General features: G+C 38.7%; 3 protein-coding genes across 3 annotated transcripts; 1 reads left to right on the forward strand and 2 right to left on the reverse strand.

The window, feature by feature from the left end:
- The first annotated feature begins 501 nt into the window (after positions 1 to 501).
- LOC102969867 (olfactory receptor 1013-like) lies at positions 502 to 1,437 on the forward strand. The gene has a single exon (XM_015540520.2). It carries the CDS (start codon positions 502 to 504, stop codon positions 1,435 to 1,437), a length of 936 nt encoding a protein of 311 aa, XP_015396006.2.
- Positions 1,438 to 7,712: 6,275 nt separating this feature from the next.
- Positions 7,713 to 8,666, reverse strand: LOC102963119 (olfactory receptor 9G4). Its single transcript, XM_007088834.1, has one exon. It carries the CDS (start codon positions 8,649 to 8,651, stop codon positions 7,713 to 7,715), a length of 939 nt encoding a protein of 312 aa, XP_007088896.1. The 5' UTR covers positions 8,652 to 8,666.
- A 5,608-nt stretch (positions 8,667 to 14,274) lies between these two features.
- Positions 14,275 to 15,210, reverse strand: LOC102963396 (olfactory receptor 1013-like). Its single transcript, XM_007088835.2, has one exon. The coding sequence runs from the start codon at positions 15,208 to 15,210 to the stop codon at positions 14,275 to 14,277; it is 936 nt and encodes a 311-aa protein (XP_007088897.2).
- Positions 15,211 to 15,580: the final 370 nt, after the last annotated feature.

Genomic DNA, 15,580 nt, shown 5'->3' on the forward strand with positions numbered 1-15,580 from the left:
TTGAAAGGAATGTTTCCTTTCACTGTCTAAGTTTAATCAGCTCCTCTCCCAATTCATTTCCACTCCACCATCCAGTTTTATATTCTTAATATTTCTAAAATTAACTGAAAATATTTCTACACTTATTTATTACGCATGCTTCCCTTCTAAATAAAGTCTCCAAAGAGTAAGGGTCAGCCCTATTGTCCTCATTGCTATATCCCAATGCTCAGATGGAACCTGGGGCTCAAGAACTATTTTCTTAAAAAAATGAATAAGCCCCCAAGATCACTCAAGCTTTCCTATTGTTAAATGCATCTCATTGAAATGAGTATTTTGAGACTCAAAAACTCCCATCACCTGCCCTAGCCAGGCAAGATTCCTGTTCTGATATCCCTTACCCTAAAATCCATAACCTTGACCACATCTCGCAGTCCTATCACAGAGAAGGATCTCCTGTAGTATCGGCTGAGGGTGTTAAACTCTTCACTCTTTCATTTGTAGATGGTATCTCCTTAAGTCATGGAAAGAAGCAATCATACGGTGACTGAGTTCATTCTGGTGGGTTTCACCACAGACCCAACGATGCAGCTGGTCCTGTTTGCGGTATTCCTTGGTGTGTACTCTCTGACTGTGGTAGGAAATACCACCCTCATAGTGTTGATCTGTAATGACTCCCGGCTGCACACACCCATGTATTTTTTCATTGGGAATCTGTCTTTTTTGGATCTCTGGTATTCCTCTGTCTACACCCCAAAGATCCTCATGACCTGTATCTCTGAAGACAAAAGCATCTCCTTTGCTGGCTGTGTATGTCAGTTCTTCTTCTCTGCTGGGCTGGCATACAGTGAGTGTTACCTGTTGGCTGCCATGGCTTATGACCGCTACGCGGCCATTTCTAACCCTCTGCTTTATGCTCAGTCCGTGTCAGGGACATTGTGCATCTGTTTGGTTACATATTCCTACACTGGAGGTTTTGTCAATGCAATAATACTCACCAGCAACACATTCACATTGGATTTTTGTGGTGACAATGTCATTGACGACTTTTTCTGTGATGTCCCACCTCTGGTGAAGTTGGCGTGTGATGTTAAAGAGAGCTACCAGGCTGTGCTCTACTTCCTCCTGGCCTCCAATGTCATCACCCCCACGATGCTCATCCTCGCCTCCTACCTGTTCATCATCGCTGCCATCTTAAGAATTCGCTCTGCCGGGGGCCGCCGCAAGGCCTTCTCCACCTGCTCCTCCCACCTGGTCTCTGTCACCTTGTACTATGGCTCCATTCTCTACATCTATTCTCGCCCAAGTTCCAGCTATTCCCTTGAGAGGGACAAAATGGTGTCCACATTTTATACTGTGCTCTTCCCTATGTTGAACCCCATGATCTATAGTCTGAGGAATAAGGATGTGAAAGAGGCACTGAAAAAACTCTTTGGGTTAACACATTCGGAAGTCTGAATTGACATATATTTCTCAATCAGTGCTCAGGGAAAATGCATTGCTTCAGGGGAAGCTTGAGAAACTGGCTTTAAAAAACAAAAACCAAGCCAAACTAAACCAAATCAAACAAGGGGCACCTGGGTGGCTCAGTCGATTAAGTGTCCCACTTTGGCTGAAGTTATGATCTCACCATTCGTGGGTTCCAGCCCCACAAGCCTGGAGCCTACTTGGGATTCTGCGTCCCCCCCTCTCTCTGTTCGTTCCTCGCTTGTGCTCTGTCTCTCTCTTTCTCTCAAAAATAAACATTAAAAAAAATTTAAAAACCAAACAAAACAAAACAAAAACCACCTTTTTTTTTCTACTCAAAGAAATCCAATGAAAAAGTTTTATTTATATTTGATTTACTCTAGTGATCAGACTATATATTATAAAATATTGGTTCAATCTAATATTAACATAGTGTTTTAAAAAGCAGCATTGGGTTTTAATGCAAAATAGAAATGCATATGTTGCTTATAATATCACAAAAGATGAAGCTTTACTTTGCTATCTCTCCTAAGATTACCTATTTTTTTCCCCTGCACACTGTGCTTTATGGGAATGTGAAGAAATTCTGGAGACTTATGCTATCCAGAGTTTCGGTAATAGAAGAATTAAAAAAATAGTAAGAATACTGTGATGAAAAGAGAAGGCAGTGAGGCATTATTTGATGAATGCAGAGGAAAAGAAAGATCAAAAGTGTCAAAGATAATACAAATGCTGAAGTGAATACACATGTTTGTCCTAAAATTTTAATTTAAATGCATTTTATAAATGTGCCCATTACAATGTAAATGGGATCAATTCCCTCATTTCTCTTTCTGCTGCTTCATTATTGGTGTGTGGAAATGCAACTGATTTCTGTATTTTGATTTTATATCCCGTGACTTTGTTGAATTCATGTATGAGTTCTAATTGTTTTTTAGTGGAATCTTTTGGGTTTTCCACATGGAGTATCATGTCATCTGAGAAGAGTGAAAGTTTGACTTCTTCCTTGCCAATTTGTATGCCTTTTACTTCTTTTTGTAGTCTGATTTCTGAGGCTAGGACTGCCCGTACTATGATTAACAACAGTGGTGAGAGTGGACATCCCTGTCATTTTCCTGACCTTAGGGGAAAGCTCTCAGTTCTTTCCCCATTCAGGGATTTGTGAATATTGAACCAGCCCTGCAGCCAGGGAAGGGGCAGATCCCTTCCAGATTCAATCCCACTTGATCATGGTGAATAATTATTTTAATGTAGCATTGAATCTGATTTGCTAGTATCTTTTTGGGAATGTTTGCATCCATGTTCATCAGGGATATTGGCCTATAATTCTCCTTTTTAACGGGTCTTTGTCTGGTTTTGGAATCAAGGTAATTAATGCTGGCTTCATAGAATGAGTTGGGAGTTTTCATTTCTATTTTTTGGAATATTTTGAGAAGAATAGGTATTAACCCTTCTTTTTTTTTAAATTTTTTTTTTTTAACGTTTATTTATTTTTGAGACAGAGAGAGACAGAGCATGAACAGGGGAGGGGCAGAGAGAGAGGGAGACACAGAATCCGAAACAGGCTCCAGGCTCTGAGCTGTCAGCACAGAGCCCGACGCGGGGCTCGAACTCACGGACCGTGAGATCATGACCTGAGCCGAAGTCGGACACTCAACCGACCAAGCCACCCAGGCGCCCCGGTATTAACCCTTCTTTAACTGTCTGGTAGAATTCCTCTGGGAAGCCACCTGGCCCAGGACTCTTTGTTAGATTTTTGATAACTGATTCAATTTCTTTACTAGTTATAGGTCTGTAGGTCTGTCCAAATTTTCTATTTCTTTCAGTTTTTGGTAGTGCATGAGTTTCTAGGAATTTGTCCATTTCTTTCAGATTGTCCAGTTTATTGGCATATATTTTTTCATAATATTCTCTTATAATTGTATTTCTGTGGTATTGGTTGTGATTCCTCTTCTTTAACTCATGATTTTATCTATTTGGGTCTTTCTCTTTTCTTTTTGACAAGTCTGGCTAAGAGTTTATCAATTTTGTTTATTCTATCAAAGAACCAGCATTTAGTTTCATTGATCTGTTCTGGTTTTTTTTTTTTGTTTGTTTGTTTGTTTGTTTGGTTGGTTGTTTCTACATCATTTATTTCAGCTCTAATCTTTATTATTTCACTTCTGATGACATTAGGCTTTATTTGCTTTTCCTTTTCTAGCTCCTTTAGGTGTAAGGTTATGTTGTTTATTTGGGACTTTTCTTGCTTCTTGAGATAGGCCTGAACTGCAATTTACTTTACTCTTAGGGCTTCCTTTGCTGCATCCCAAAGTATTTGGACTATCTTGGGCCTTCATTGGCTTCTAAGTATTTTTTTTTAATTTATTCTTTAATTTCTTAGTTAACCAATTCGTTTTTTAATAGGATGTTCCTTAACCTCCATGTATTTGAGGGTTTTCCAACTTCTTTCTTGTAATTGATTTCAGGTTTCATAGCATTGTGATCTGAAAATATGCATTGTATGATCTCAGTATTTTTGTACCTGTTGAGGGCTTATTTGTGACCCAGTATGTGATCTATTGTGGATAATGTTTCAGGTGCACTCAAGAAGAATGAGTACTCAGGATGAAATGTTCTGAATATCTGTTAAGTCCACCTGGTCCAGTGTGTCATTCAAAACCATTGTACCTTGTGATTTTCTGCTTAGAGGATATGTCCATTGTTGTAAGTGAGGTAAAAGGCCCCTACTGTTATTGTATTATTATCAACCAGTTTTTTGTGTTTGTTATTCATTGATTTATATATATGTATTCTTTCAAGTTAGGGGTATAAATATTTACAATTGTTAGATCTTCTAGATGGATAGAGACCTTAACTATGATATAATAGCCTCCTTTATCTCTTGTCACCATCTTTGTTTTAAAATCTAGTTTGTCTGATATAAGTATTGCTACTACATCTTTCTTTTGACATCCATTAACAAGCGTGATAGATGGTCATCCATCCCCTTAATTTCAATCTGCAGGTGTGTTTAAGTCTAAAATTAGTCTCTTGTAAGCAGCTTATTGCTGGATCTTGTTTGTTTTGTTTTGTTTTGTTTTGTTTTGTTTTTTAATCCATTCTGATACCCTTTGTGTTTTGGAGCACTTAGTACATTTACATTGGCACCAAAAAAAAAAAAAAACACATAACATACCTAGCAATAACCCTAATGAAAGAGGTAAAAGATCTGTATGCTGAAAACCATAGAAATTTATGAAAGAAATTGAAGAAGTTACAAAGAAATGGAAAAACATTCCATGTTCATGGATTGGAAGGGTAAATATCGTTAAAATGCCTACACTACCCGAACCAATCTACAAATCCAATGCAATCCCTATCAAAGTAACACCAGAATTCCTCACAGAGCTAGAACAAACAATTCTGAAATTTGTATGGTACCAGAAAAGACCCCAAACAGCCAAAGTAATGTTGAAAAAGAAAATCAAAGATGGAGGCATCACAATTCTGGATTTCAAGTTATATTACAAAAGTGTAGTCACAAAGACAGTATGGCACTGGTACAAAAACAGACATATAGATCAATGGAACAGAAGAAAGAACCCAGAAATGGACACACATATATGTGGCCAACTAATCTTCAAGAAGCAGGAAAGAATATTCAATGGAAAAAGACAGTCTCTTCAGCAAATAGTGAAGTAAAACTGGACAGTGACATGCAGAAGAATGAAACTGGACCACTTTCTTACACCATACACAGAAATAAATTAAATATGGATGAAAGACCTAAATATGAGACAAGAAACCAATCAAAATCCTAGAGGAGAAAACAGGAAGCACCTCTTTGAACTCGGCCACAGCAACTTCTTACAAGTTTTGTCTCTGGAGGTAAGTGAAACAAAAGCAAAAATGAACTATTGGGACCTCATCAAGATAAAAAGCTTCTGTACGTCAAAGGAAACAATCAACAAAACTAAAGGGCAACAATGGAATGGGAGAAGATATTTGCACATGACACATCAGATAAGGGGTTAGTCTATAACCCAAAGTTATAGTCTATAGTCCAAATTCTATAAAGAACTTATCAAACTCAACACCCAAAAAACAAATAATCCAGTGAAGAAATGGGAAGAAGATATGACGAGACACTTTTCCAAAGAAGACATCCAGATGGTTAACAGACACATGAAAAGATGCTCGATATCACTTATCATCAGAGAAACACAAATCAAAACCACAATGAGATACCACCTCACACCTGTCAGAATGGCTAAAATGAACAACTCATGAAACAACAGATGTTGGTGAGGATGTGGAGAAAGGGGAACATTTTTACTGTTGATGGGAATGCAAACTGGTACAGCCACTCTTGAAAATAGTATGGAGGTTCTTCAATAATTAAAAATATAACTACCCTATGACTATAGGGTAATAATTACACTATTAAATATTTATCCAAAGAATACAAAAATGCTGATTTGAAGGGGCACATGCACCCCAATGTTTATAGCAGTACTATCAACAATAGCCAAAGTATGGAAAGAGCCCAAATGTCCACCAACTGATGAATGGATAAAGAAGATGTGGTGTATATATGCCATGGAATATTACTCAGCTATCAAAAAGAATGAATTCTTGCTATTTGCAACAACTTGGATGGAGCTAGAATGTATTATGCTAAATGAAATAAGTCAGTAGACAAACATCATATGATTTCACTCATATGTAGAATTTATAAACCAAGTAGAGGAAGCTACAGGAAGAGAAGGAAAAAATAAGATAAAAATAGAGAGGGAGGCAAACCATAAGAAATTCTTAAATACATAGAATAAACTCAGTGTTGCTGGAGGGGAGATCAGTGACAGAATGGGCTAAATGGATGATGGGCACTAATGAGGATGCTTGTTGGGATGAGCACTGGGTGTTATACGTAAATGATGAATGACTGGGTTGTACTCTTGAAACCAAGACTACACTGTATGTGAACTAACTTGGATTTAAATAAATGCACTTAAAAATAAGTAAATAAATAAATAAATAAATATGCTCACTACAACAGTAGCTATAGTCTTTCAATAATAAAGTACTAACTTGTGAGTCACAGGCTATTCATTTGTCAAATGTAGTTAATAATCCTTAAGTTTCACTGTGCTTGTAAAGAGTATTTTAAAAAATCAGCTAATTCTGCTATGTTCTGAATATTCAGCTATAAGTTACGTCGTGCTTAAAATCTTCTGGGGGGCGGGGAGAAAAATTGTGTCTAGAAGACAGTGGGGCTTTTGTAGGTTTATTTATTTGTTTGGTTTGTTCCACTTGGTGTTCATCTTTTCCGTCATGGGGAGTGTGCAGTGGTAGAAATGAAGGAGTGGAAAGCAGAGTACTCATCCTATTCTCCATGGAGAGACCACTCTTTTGGGGTGATACACCACAATTCCAGAGACACATATCTCTCCAAACATGTAGAAAAAATATTTTGGCTGTTTGTTTGTTTGCTTGTCCTAAGCAACTTTTAAACATACTGCCCAATATTAAATTGATGTAGAAGACACAAGGTTTAGAAGGATATTTTCTGTCTACTCACTTAGAGCTTTATGAAGAAATAGTGAGAGAATGCCTTACTAAAAATAAATATTTGTAAAATCTTCAGTAAATTTCCAGAGGTTTAACCATTCTAGATCTTCTCCCCACAGAATACAATTTGCTTGCACATCTGACTTTGGGTCAGGTCATGATCTCACAGTTCATGCGTTCGAGCTCCGCGTTGGGCTCTGTGCTGACAGCTCAGAGCCTGGAGCCTGCTTCAGATTCTGTGTCTCTCACTCTCTGCACCTACCCTGCTCATGTTCTATCTCATTCTCAATCTCTCTCTCTCTCTCTCTCTCTCTCTCAACAATAAATAAGCATTAAAAAAATTAAAAAAGAAAAGCGATTTGCTTTCCAAAGTTCAAAGTCAAACTGCATGCACAAAAACTATTTCAATTTCTCTTGTCTTTCCAAGGTTCCCCCAAAGATAATCAAGAGGAGAAGTTTTATCTAAATCTAGAATTAAGAAGAAGCAAAAACACAATATTGTGAAACATCGATCGACCCAATCTTAATAGATGTGAAATAGTTTAATCACACAAAATAATAGCAAACCCTTAAAGAGTAGTTTCCTCAGTGTGACATTGCTTTAAGTATAATTTGTTGTATTTACATAAAATTGCAATGATTAGAAACATATATATAAATATAAGTCAGTGAGTTGGAAAATTATGCAACAAGAACAATCTGCAAAAAGATAACCTTCATCTCTGTGGCCTTATGGTTTGTGCTGCCTTCCAGAAGGCCTCTTTGACATCTTTGTTTCTCAGGCTGTAGATGAGAGGGTTGAGCAATGGGTTGACCACAGTGTAGAACAGAGCAGCTACTTTGTCTCTTTCCAGGGAGTAGGTAGAACTTGGCCTTGAATACATGAAGAGCAAGGATCCGTAGAAGAACATGACTGAGATGAGATGTGAGGCACAGGTGGAGAAGGCCTTGCGCCTTCCTGAGGCTGAGTGGATCCTCAGGATCGCCAGGAGGATGTTGAAATAGGAAACCAAGATGGCAAGGATGCTGGAGAGGACTGTGAAGCCCACCACACCCAAGAGGACTTTTTCATAGACGTGGGTATCTGTACAAGACATTTTTACCAACGGTGGTGCATCACAGAAGAAGTGGTCTATGATGTTTTTACCACAGAAGCTCAGGCGGAAAGTGTTGGCGGTATGGGCTATGGCGTTTAAAAGTCCTCCTAAGTAGGAGCCAGCAACGAGTCCAGTACAGAGAGAATTGGACATAGTACTTGAATAAAGTAGTGGGTTGCAGATTGCAGCATGCCGGTCATAGGCCATGGCTGCTAGGAGATAACACTCAGTGTAGGCTACAACACAGGAGAAAAACAACTGGGCGCCACATCCAGCCAAGGAAATGCGTTTATCTTCTGAGACACAATTAGCCAAGATTTTGGGAGTGTACACAGAAGTGTACCAAAAATCCAAGAAGGACAGATTGCCGATGAAAAAGTACATGGGCGTGTGCAGGCGGGAATCAACCCGGATCAGGATGACCAGGGTCATATTCCCCGACAAAGTCATCAAATACAGTATCAGAAAAATTCCAAATAGAATCAGCTGCCACCGTGGGTCTGCTGAGAAACCCACCAAGATGAATTCAGTCAGAAGGGTGCGATTTCCTACTTCCATGTCCACAGAGGAGAAAGCCTGGTAAAGATTTTGAGGAGGAAAAAAATCACTTTGTGATTTTTCTATTGAAATAAATAAACAAAGGTAGAAGTTAAGTCAGTAATTACTAGGACATCTATGGACTTTTATTTGTGATTGCCTAGAATGATAGAACTTCAGTCTGTCACTTGGGAAGACCACGGGAACTGGTGTTAGAATCTGATTGTGAAATTAGGGCTTTCACTTAGTAATTGTTGAATGCAGGGCAAGTCCCTTAGTCTTACCAAACAGACAAGAAAAATAAAGCCCCCAACAGGTTATTGGATTGATTGAAGGAAACATGCGTGAAAATACCCAACCCAATGTTAAGTACATAGTGCGTGCTCAAAAAATTTCAGTATCCTTCAAATATTATTGAGAATTTACGTGTCAGTCATTGTGCTGATGGTTATACAAATACCAACATACTGTATATATACATATATGTATATGTATGTATATATATATATATATATATGCATACGTACATATTACTCAGTGTCAGTTAATATTTTAAATCCTAATCTCAATCCACATAATCCTTTCCACAACTTTCGAAAGTAGGCACTATTGTGATTCTCATGGAGTTTAAGAAATAATTCCAAAGTTATAGAACTGGTCAATAGCAGAGCTGGTATTTGAACCCAGAATTTTCTTTATCAAGAGTATGTGCCCTCAGCTGTTAAGCCATTTATGTCTGTTGCAAGTATTTTTTTTTTTTTTTTTGCTTTCCTAGCCAAGGCAACATTATAATCCTCTGGCAAACTGAATTTCTTGATTTAATAAAAATATCTTTAAGAGTCCTTTTTTTCAGAATGTTTTCCCCCACTTTGTTTTATTGATTTGAGATTTATATAAATACCTGAGGTATTTTTGGATATAAGTGAATGCTGAACATTAGGAAAAAAACAATTTTTGGTGTGAAAGATTTATTGAGAAGCCATGAATTCTTCCAAGTTATTTTGAAGCTCTGAGGGAGAAGTTAAAAAGGAGGAGTCTGGGGCCCCTGGGTGGCTCAGGTGGTTGAGCTTCCAACTTCAGCTCAGATCATGATCTCACAGTTTGTGGGTTCAAGCCCCATGTTGGGATCTGCACTGACAGCTCAGAGCCTCGAACCTGCTTCGGATGCTGTGTCTTCCTCTCTCTCTCTCTCTATCCCTCCCCAGCTCATGCTCTGACTCTCTCTCTCTCTCTCAAAAATAAATAAAAAGTTTTTAAAGAAGGAGTACTCTAATTTAAAACATGCTATAGACAGCAAACTGAGGGTTGCTAGAGGTGGGGGGGGGTGGGCTAGATGGGTGATGGGCATTAAGGAGGGCACTTGTGATGAGCACTGGGTGTTATATGTAAGTGATGACTCACTATATTCTGCACCTGAAACAAATACTACACTATATGTTAGCTAAGGTGAATTTAAATAAAAATTTTGCAGAAAAAAAAATACCATACAGAATTGGGGCTAATGCCCCAGTAGCCAGCTGACCGTCACTTAGATAACACGGTAGTAGGAGAAAACTAAAACTGAAAAACGATTGTGATTTACCTCCATGTTCAGAACGTTTTCCTTTGAGCTAAGCCCGAAGTGGTTTATAACTCTATAAACTGCAAATGCAAACTTTCTACCCCAAGATCTACTGTTCCTGCTTGTTAGAAAGGGAGGTATCTCACTCTTTAAATGTTAGGCGTTCTGATCTTTCAAACGTAGCTGACAATGTTCAGAGAGGACACGACTTAATCAGCGACACTGTGGTAGATAAAGCTTGGAATCCTGAAGATCATTCATTTCTCCATCTATTACTATATAATGGATCTTATCTCATTAGCACAGAGAAATATTTTAGTCCTATATTGCCTCCATCAGTGAGCTTAACTTACTCTTACAACCCTCTCTCATCACTTGTCTTCATTTATTTAGGACGTCAACCAAACTAAATTACTCACATAATTGACTTATCTTTAATAATCTCACATCTCACATCCCAGAAGCTTCACGTTTATAGTGCTACGTTGGTGTTCATTGGTACGCTAATCTTTTTTCTGAATTGGCTCAAGCCTAATAGCTTTCTTGGCAGTGACCTATGGCTACTATATTGAAATGTAAAAACCTGTGGCTGATGGCCACAGTCTCAATAGTTACTCTGAACTTCATCTGCTATGTTATCATGTGTCTGTGCAGTGAAAAATATCTGTGCCTTATTAAGCTCATTTTTAATACAATATAATTTGGGATACAAATGAAAATATCCGACAGCGCCTGTTACTACCCTTCTACTAAAAAAAAATAATTTTTTTGGTCTACTGACCAAAGTCTTCACAGAAGCAGAGATATTGAAATTGAGACCTGAGAAGTGATCCTAGTGCCAGCCCCTTGTAGGGCTAAGGAGAGAGAGGAGAGCAGTTCCATATATCAGAGCCCTCACATGAGAGAGCGACTGGTGAGCCCAAAGAGCTGAGAGGTTAAGTAAAGACAGAGTGGAAAGTGGAACCAGTGGACGAGCCAGAAAAGTTATCAGCTCACAAAGCCTAGTGGAAGCCATATTAAGGATTTTGGCCTTTACACCAACACAAATAGTCTTGGGGAAAATAGAGCAGAGTCTGAGCAAAACGAGACAATGGACGTTGCTGGTTAGAGGGCGTGGGATTTAAAATAGAGGGATGAGGATGGGCCTTTGTCAGAAAATGACATTTGAATGGGACTTGAAGGAGATGAGGGTGTGAGCACAGACTCTGCTCTATTTTCCACAAGACCTAGTGTCATCTTCTAACTCCTGAATATTGTTTAGAGTCCAATTTTCCCCACCAGCATGCAAGACACAGGTCAGTAAGATGAGTTTTCTACTTTGTTTATTGCTGCATCCAGCTTATAGAACTGTCTCCAGTAACTAATTGAAAGTTAATAAATATTTCTAGAATGAATAAATGACTAATTATATTTATATCTTGAAGCTGTTTTCCTCAAAATATTGTCTACTTCTAACCTAGTACAAACTACTCAGGACAAATTTACCCTCAACTGAACTTTTCTGACTCGGAGTACTGTATCACTCAGCAAGAAGATAATTAAAGACTCATAACCATCACACTCATACCCATCAAGATTCGCCAAAATCTATCTTGAATTTGAAATAAATTGCAATGAAAGTATGAATGTGAAATAAAAGACACAGAAGAAGTCCGAGCCAATCATGTCAAAGCAGCCTATAAGAATGATTTCTCAAGACGTGTATTCTCCTGTTCCCTCCTCCCTTCACTGGAACACTAAATATTTGGGGAAAGAATGTGTCCCTCTAGCACCTGAAAATGAGGAACAGGAAGTGAAAATATTACACACTATTAGCTTGCACAGCACAGAGTGCCATGACCACTAGAGTCCAAAAGCATGTCAACAATCTTCTCCTCTGCTCACCTCACTGTGTAAGTGAATATGCAATGACTCAGCATAATTACCAGACTGACCTTCAAATTCTAGCTGAAGGTTAGGCATGCCATTAGTGGAATCTGAATGGTATTTAGGGGTGTGTGTGTGTGTGTGTGTGTGTGTGTGGTATTTGGCATAACCATAATCCTTTAAGAGCCATGCCAAACTCTGTATCCCCCTTCTAATCGAGCTGAGGCCAATGAGAGGCCAAACCACTTAACTGCCCCTGGTCCCAGTTGCTTACCCTTTGGTCAGGAAGGACAGATGCTGGAAGTTACAGGCTTTTCTCTGTCCTCTGATATTTTGGCACGCTTTGTTGGAGCCGATATATGTATTTTCTCAACAGCCCTTTGAGACCTCTGCCACAGAACAGCCTAGCAATATCTATCCCAGTCTCTAAAGAATCAATTAGAGTTTGCTTAGAATATGAGGATGACATAGTAATTAGGATATGACGAAAAATATTGTATTAAAATTTCACTCTTTTACCATGAAATCACAATATAATCATAAACATGTCTGATAATAGAAACTCCCCAAAATGTTCTAATTAAAAATGTTTAGAGTGTATCATTTGCACACACACACACACACACACACACATATATATATATATATATATATACACATATATATTTACTGCCAGAAGATCTACTATGCTTCCTTGTCTACACTAGGCTTCCAGGCTACATTTCCCTGTCTCATTCACCAGGAACCCCCTGTTAAGCCCTGATACTATGGGTCAAATGGCAACCCTCTCAAGTTCACATGTTGACTAATAGTAACTCAGAATGTGTATTTGGAGACAGAGCCTCTATAGAAGTGATTAAGTTAAAATGAGATGTTTAGGGTGACTCTTACTCCAAACTGATCCATGTTTTCACAAAAAGAAAACATGGACATTTGGACACGCAAAGAGGGCTTCTTGTACACAGAAAAGACCCTGTGAGGAGAAAGCAAGAGGGGGGCCACCTGCAAGCAAAGGAAAGGGGTCTCAGAACAAATCAATCTCAATGGCACCTTGATCTTGGCCTTTTAGCATCCAGAACTGTGAGAAAATACATTTCTGTTGTTTTAGCCACCCATTCTGGCAACACTAGCAAATGAATATACTTGGTTAGCAAAAGTAGGGCTTTTTTCTGTGGTACAAATTCACATTTTATATGTAAAGTTAAAATTAGGCTTAAAATTAGGAATGTGAGAAGTCATGTTTACATGTTCTCTAATTTCTCACTAATTCATTCATCACATTGAACCAGCAAATAAACAGAAACAATCGCAGAACCTTAATGGCTGTCGATTATTGTTTCCCCTAGTAGATTTTCACTATAAATCTTCTCGCGGATATAAACCTCTTTGAAATCTGTCTCTCTATCTCTTTATTTATCTATTTCCATCTATATCTCCACTTTTGTCTCTGTACAACTGCTATTCTTTTGCCCTCAGTTCTTCTAATTGTTGAGGAAAATACTCTTTCACTGGAAGCTCACTGTGACTCTAAGATACTTGTCTTTTCCTGTGTATATCACCAAGAACATCTTTGTATCATGGCAAGAGGAAGGAAGGAAGGAAGGAAGGAAGGAAGGAAGGAAGGAAGGAAAGAAAGAAATGAGAAAAGAAAAGTTAAACTTATTTCTAAAGCTATTTTACAATATAATTTTTATTTACAACTTCCCAACTCTGTTCTCCCAACAAATGGGGCAAGAACCTTTGGAGTCAGAAGTTCTGGGTTTGCATTCCCATTTCCTCCCCTATGAACTACATGATTTGAACTAAGTCATTCAATCCATCTAATCATCACGCTGATTCTATAACCAATTTTATTATTCCCACTTAGAGATTAAAATATACTTACAGGTAACTTATGAACTGCCAAGTGAAAATTTAAAAAACAAAACAAAACAAAACTCTTCTCCTTCAATCTTCTCAGAATCCCAGGAATTTTGGACTCTATCCCCAGCCGGCAGGCATAGCAGTTTTTCCAAATGCCCCAGCCTCATCTATTGTAAGCACGTATCCACATACATTAGCACCAACATAAAAAGACAATTGCAGTCTAGTGTTTCTGCATTATCCAATAATTTTATTTTTGGCTTCTTTTCATCATTCCTGAGAGTCTAAGCTAGTAACAGTAACATGGGGATAACCTAGAAAAAAGATATAGCAGTGTTTCCCCAAGATTTTCATTTAAGAAAATGTTGCCCTATCTAACATTTTCTTCAAGGCATCTTTAACATCTTTATTTCTTAAGCTATAAATCAAGGGATTCAACATTGGTATGACCGCAGTATAGAAGACTGAAACCACTTTATCCCTTTCTAGGGCATAGCTGGTACTTGGTCGGGAGTAAATGAAGAGAATAGAGCCATAGTACAAAGTGACAGCCGTCAGGTGAGAGCCACAAGTGGAGACGGCCTTGAGGCGGCCTTGGGTGGAGCGCATCTTTGAGATGGCAGCAGCAATGAAGAGGTAAGAGGCGAGGATGAGCACAGTGGGAGTAATGACATTGGAGGCCAGTATGAAATAGAGCACAGCCTGGTAGCTCTCCTTCACGTCACAGGCCAGCTTTACAAGGGGAGGTAGATCACAAAAGTAATCGTCAATGACATTGTTCCCACAGAAGCTCAGGGTAAATGTCTCACTGGTAATGAGGGTTGAGTTGAGAAAGCCACCAAAGTATGAAACTGCAACAAGACCAGTACATAACCTCGAAGACATCGCCTGGAAATAAAGCAGAGGATTGGAGATGGCCATGTAGCGGTCATAAGCCATGGCGGCCAACAGGTAACACTCACTGTATGCCAGCCCAGCCGAGAAGAAGAACTGAGCAAGGCAGCCAGCAAAGGAGATGCTTTTGTCTTCCGCAGCGCAGGTCATGAGGATTTGGGGGGCATAGACAGAAGAGTACCAGAGATCCAGGAAGGAAAGATTTCCAATGAAGAAATACATGGGTGTGTGGAGTTGAGAATCAGCACCGATCAGAGAAATCAGGGTGATGTTCCCGGACAGACTGATGACATAGATGGTGAGGAAAATGACAAAGAGTACTCTCTGTAACCACAAGTCTGCTGTGAACCCTAGAAGTATAAACTCTTTCACTCTGGTGAAATTTTTCTCATCCATCGATGTGGGGTGTCTATGTTCCTTTTCTGTGGAAAGATGAATAACTATGTCAGCATTTCAGTATATCGACTTCTATCATTTGCCATTTGAGATCACGGAAAAACCCAACTGATGCATATACGTTGTTCACTGTGAGATATGTTCGTGCTACAGTGGATATCACTCTTTTTAGGTGACAGAGAAATCAGTGGTATGCTGACTCGGGAGTTCGGTTACTATGCTCCTCACGTAGTGAGTGTCACCGTATTTTTTTCTTTGAGTAAAGTTGACACACAATGTTACCTTAATTTCAGGTGTGCAACATCGTGATTCAACAAATTGATAGCTTATGCTAGGCTTGCCACAAATGTAGCTACCATATGTCATTATA

Source organism: Panthera tigris, chromosome D1 (assembly GCF_018350195.1).
Source record: "Panthera tigris isolate Pti1 chromosome D1, P.tigris_Pti1_mat1.1, whole genome shotgun sequence".
Taxonomy (NCBI): Eukaryota; Metazoa; Chordata; class Mammalia; order Carnivora; family Felidae; genus Panthera; species Panthera tigris.